General features: G+C 34.0%; 1 protein-coding gene across 1 annotated transcript; it reads right to left on the bottom strand.

Annotated features, from left to right (window-relative positions):
* Positions 1–2,716: 2,716 nt before the first annotated feature.
* On the bottom strand, positions 2,717–3,636 carry LOC145029606 (secreted RxLR effector protein 161-like). The gene is made up of 2 exons (XM_078978102.1): positions 3,541–3,636; positions 2,717–3,241 (listed from the first exon to the last, which is right to left on the bottom strand). Exons 1-2 carry the CDS (start codon positions 3,634–3,636, stop codon positions 2,717–2,719), a joined length of 621 nt encoding a protein of 206 aa, XP_078834228.1.
* Positions 3,637–4,614: the final 978 nt, after the last annotated feature.

The following is a 4,614-nucleotide window of genomic DNA, read 5'->3' as shown; positions in this document are numbered from 1 at the left end:
TTCTCCTCATTAATTGGAACTAATATATATTCTTTATCATAGGAATGTTGCAAAATCAAGCTCCAGTACCTAGCACACGAAATGCCATGAACAACATTCTTTTTCTCGATACTCTTTTGAAATTCCTTCCACAGTTGAGTCGAATAGTCCACCTGGAGATCATAATATAGCCCTGCTACCATGGCGTATTCCTCCATTCTTCCCTTATCAAGTCCTACCGTTCTGCCAGTCAAACAACGTAGAAAAATCCCAAAAATAAAATTCCATACACATGGAAGCCCCGACTTCTTAAAATCGTTGATTTTAGTTAGCTGGGGTTGATGACCCATTTCGTTGAACATGTGTACAATTTGAGGAAATGTGAAAGAAACATACGGTGGAGAATTTGGGATATCGAGAATTTTGCAGAAAAGCTTTTGTGTCAATCTAACCTTTTTATCATTTATTAGGTTAAATGTAACAACATCCAATCCTTTGGAATATGTGGCGGTTGATCCTACTTGTGATAACCAAGAGAGGGGAACAAAAAAGGAGTTGAACATTGCTTTCGATAAGACAGAGTTTTGCAGAGCAACAATCAGCATTTTAAGTTCTTCAGGATATAGTGAAACATTGGATTCCACCTGATAATTAGTACCCTGGATCTTCATGATTGGCAAAGAAGTAACATCATTCGTTGTGTGAGAAGGTTCAACCGTAACATTTGCAACATTCGCCATTTTTAGGGTTTTGAAGTAAATGATGAACAGAGAGAATTTGATTTACAGAGAGTATTTAGAATGAAGAAAGCGTAAACGAATCATTAACCCTTGTATCTCTTTTTATATGTAACCCTTCAATTTGAAATCAAAGCGGGATATGCATTTAATGTTTGTTGACGTGTCACCGAGAAAAGCGCATCATGATGATGATAAAGTAACCATGTGTCAAAAAGTAACTGTCACATCACCTTGAAAACCAGAAGTAATATAAAACGTCTCCTCAAACAGCCTGTATTTATTGACCCAATGGAATTGTAACCATCAGAACCCTTCGGATGGAGGTTAGGCTCTTTTACTTTTGGGTTTCGAAGTAAAGTCATTTACCAGAGTTTCGAAATCATCAGCCTGAGTTGGTATTACTCAGAACCTCAAGGATTTCGTGTGTGCATTGTGTCAAACAATTAAGATCATAAGCAAATTAAAAAAAAAATGGATATTTGTGATGTCAAAAATGAATTTGACACGAAGGCAGTTAAACCCCAGGAAAAGGTTGCTTCGTTAATTATCAAGAGAGATAATCAACAGCTTGTGTATGTTCCCGTGAAATACAATCGAAAACTTGTAGATAAGTTTCGAAGGGCATCTTTTGTAAGGTTACATGGGTGGCTAAAAACAATTCCATTACATATCAGCCTTAACATAAGGTGAGTAATTGTAACAGAAATTACTTGTGTGACCAGTGTAGCCAATGACAAGTGTGCTTTGAAAAATATTTAAAGTAACTTTGGGATTCGAAGTAAACTCACACAGAAATCATATTCATGAAAAAAAATTATGTTGGATCTTGATGGGTAACAAACTTCGTGGGTTACGAAAATTTGATCAAGAACACTCATACGAAATGAATATGATTTGGAGTTTTGAAGATTGGTACTGAAACAAAAGTTTCGTGAAAGCTGGAACATAGTTCCCCATCAATTCCTTAATTTGGAAAGAAATTTGGGTTTCACTATCATCACGGTCTCATTACGACTGACCATTAACACAGATTTGTGATATATCTAGATTTCGATTGGTTTTGATCAGAAACCTCGTGGATATATGTCTTCATGTGTGCAAGTGTAAGAATTTTATTTGGTTCCTTAGAAAGAATGTACCTCTATTATATTGGACCAAACAGAAAACTCTTAACTCATGTGAGAGGAGTAAGGTAGCTCATTAGACTAATGTGAATGTAAGCCTTATTGGGAAGAAATCTTCGTATGAATAATTTCATTAAGGCTTTCGAACATTGAGTCAATTCGAGGCTTTAGACAACATGATGCAACATGCTTCTAGGGACATCTTAACTAGTTTCTAAAATTTAAAATTCAAAGAGTAGAGATTTATACCTGACCCTAGAACCTGCGAACATTTGCCTCTTCATCTCTTCAAGAAAATCTACAACAAAGTACTTAAAGAAAAAATAAAATCTTTTTGTTGTTTTTGATTTTTCGAAAAGAAAGAACAAAATAAAATGAAAATATTTTTGATTTTTTTGAGTTTTCGAAAATAAAGAACAAAAAACAAAAAAAAATGCACAAAAGTTACTTGTTGCAGATCTTTGAATTTTAAATTGAAAAAAAAAATTTCAATCATACGAATTCGAAGCATTCGAAGAGTAACATACGAACAGTAACCTTATCCATTGATGGCGTGTCTGTGAACTGTCAATCTTCTTTTTCGCTTAAAATTGAATTACCATCAACCATTCCAAGTCCTTCTAAAATTCTTACAAACGATTTTTCATCCAATGCTTTCGTGAAAATATCATCCAATTGATCAGTAATTTTCACAAAATGAACTTCAATATTCCCATCTTCTACATGATCTTTTATGAAGTGATAGCAAAGAGTAATGTGTTTGGTCTTCAAATGCTGCACAGGATTATGACAAATTCTTATTGCACTTTGTGAATCACAATATAAAGGAATCTTTTTCATATTAATTGCATAATCACGTAATTGACTTTGAATCTATATTATATGTGATGTGCAAGCAGCAGCAGCAACATATTCAACTTCGGCCATTGAGATAGAAACACACATCTGCTTTTTCGATTGCCAACTTACCAATTTACCATCAAGTAATTGACAACCACCACTTGTACTTTTCCTGTCCAGATTACATCCTCCCAAATCGGCATCCGAATATGCTTGAATAAAAAATCCAGTATTCAAAGGGTACCACAATCCATGCAAAGATGTTCCTTTGAGATAACAAAAGATATTCTTCACAACAGTGAGATGTGGTTCTCGAGGATTTGATTGATACCTCGCACATTTACAATCAGAAAACATGATATCAGGCCTACTTGCAGTCAAATAAAGTAAAGATCCAATCATGCTTTTGTATAAAGTTATATCAACAGCAGGTTTATCTAATGAAGGAGTGAGTTTAATGCCAGTTGCAATTGGAATACGTAATTTCGTGCTATTCACCAAGCCAAACTTTTTGAGAAGATTCTTCGTGTTTTTTATTGATTTATGAAAATTACTTCTCTGTTTTGACGAATGTTCAAACAAAGAAAATTATTAATTTTTCCTATCATACTCATTTCGAACTTACTCTTCATCAGATCTTCGAATCCTTTAGACAAAGCAGAGTCAATTGAGCCAAAAATAATATCATCAACAAAACTTTGAACAAGCATTAGATGATTCCCAACTTTCTTACGAAATAATGTGGCATCAACTGATCCTTGTTTAAATTTAGATTGCTTCAAAAATAAAGTAAGAGTTGCATACCAGGCTCGTGGTTCTTGTTTCAAACCATAAACTGTCTTATCTAAAATATAAACATAATCTGGATGTTCTTCATTTATAAAACCTGGAGGTTGTTCCACATACACTGTTTTTTCGAATTCTCCATTCAGAAATGCACACTTCACATCCATTTGATATACATCAAAATCTTTGTGAGCTGCATAAGCCAAAAATATATGAACTGCCTCGAGTCTTGCAACAGGGACAAAAGTTTCTTCGTAATCAATTCCTTTATGTTGAGAATACCCCTTAACAACAAGTCTGGATTTGTTTCGAATTATATTTCCATCTTTGTCGGTTTTATTTTTGAAAATCCATTTTAATCCGACAATCGAAACATCATTTGGTTTAGGAATTAACCTCCAAACCTTATTTTGTTCAAATTCGGACAATTCAGATTGCATTGCAACAAACCAATCTGAGTGTTCCATTGCAATCTTAACTGTTTTTTGTTCAAGTTTAGAGATAAAAACATTGAACATACAAAATTCTTGATGAGCATTTAATACCTCATTCTTCACACGAATTTAAGCTCTTGTTAAAACTCCTTCTTGTGGATTACCAATTATTTGTTCCTTCGGATGATCTTTTGTCCATTTGTTCATTGGTGGATAAGCTGGAACGAAGCCCACAGGTGCATCTTGGTACATTTCTTCATTTTTCAGATCCTGCAATTGAACCAACATCATTAATATCATTATAAGTTTCATCATTTTGATTTAACTCCCCCTCAATATGATCATTTAATTGCTCCCCCTCAACATCATCACATGCCCTTTCATTCTCCCCTTCAAAAGAATGCTCCCCTTCAAGTAGAGTTTTCGAATCTGAGTATTCCCCCTCCACTGGATCATTATGCATACTTTCGCCCATTGTTTGAGGAGATGATGTTGAATCATCATTTAGTTTTGAAACTTCAGTAACATGATTATCAGGAGCATTACTTTCAGCATTTGCAGCATAATCTGAATTTCCAAAAATTAAGTCATAATCAATATCGAATGATTGTATATTTTCATATTCAGTTTGATTTTCATGTAATATTGGATGATTGTCAAATTGTTTAAATCATCAAAAGTAAGATTAGATGTTTCCTCCACATTTCAAGT

This window comes from Lactuca saligna, chromosome 2, assembly GCF_052625555.1.
Source record: "Lactuca saligna cultivar CGN05327 chromosome 2, ASM5262555v1, whole genome shotgun sequence".
Classification (NCBI taxonomy): Eukaryota; Viridiplantae; Streptophyta; class Magnoliopsida; order Asterales; family Asteraceae; genus Lactuca; species Lactuca saligna.
This window is presented reverse-complemented; position numbering and strand designations above follow the sequence as displayed.

Bases quoted from the DNA above. Each gene is read 5' to 3' on its own strand.
- LOC145029606 (XM_078978102.1), bottom strand. From the start codon at position 3,636: ATGGATGTGAAGTGTGCATTTCTGAATGGAGAATTCGAAAAAACAGTG. The intron at 3,242-3,540 runs GTTTATATTTTA...TCGTCAAAACAG, and splicing joins ATGAAGAACATCCAGATTAT to AGAAGTAATTTTCATAAATC.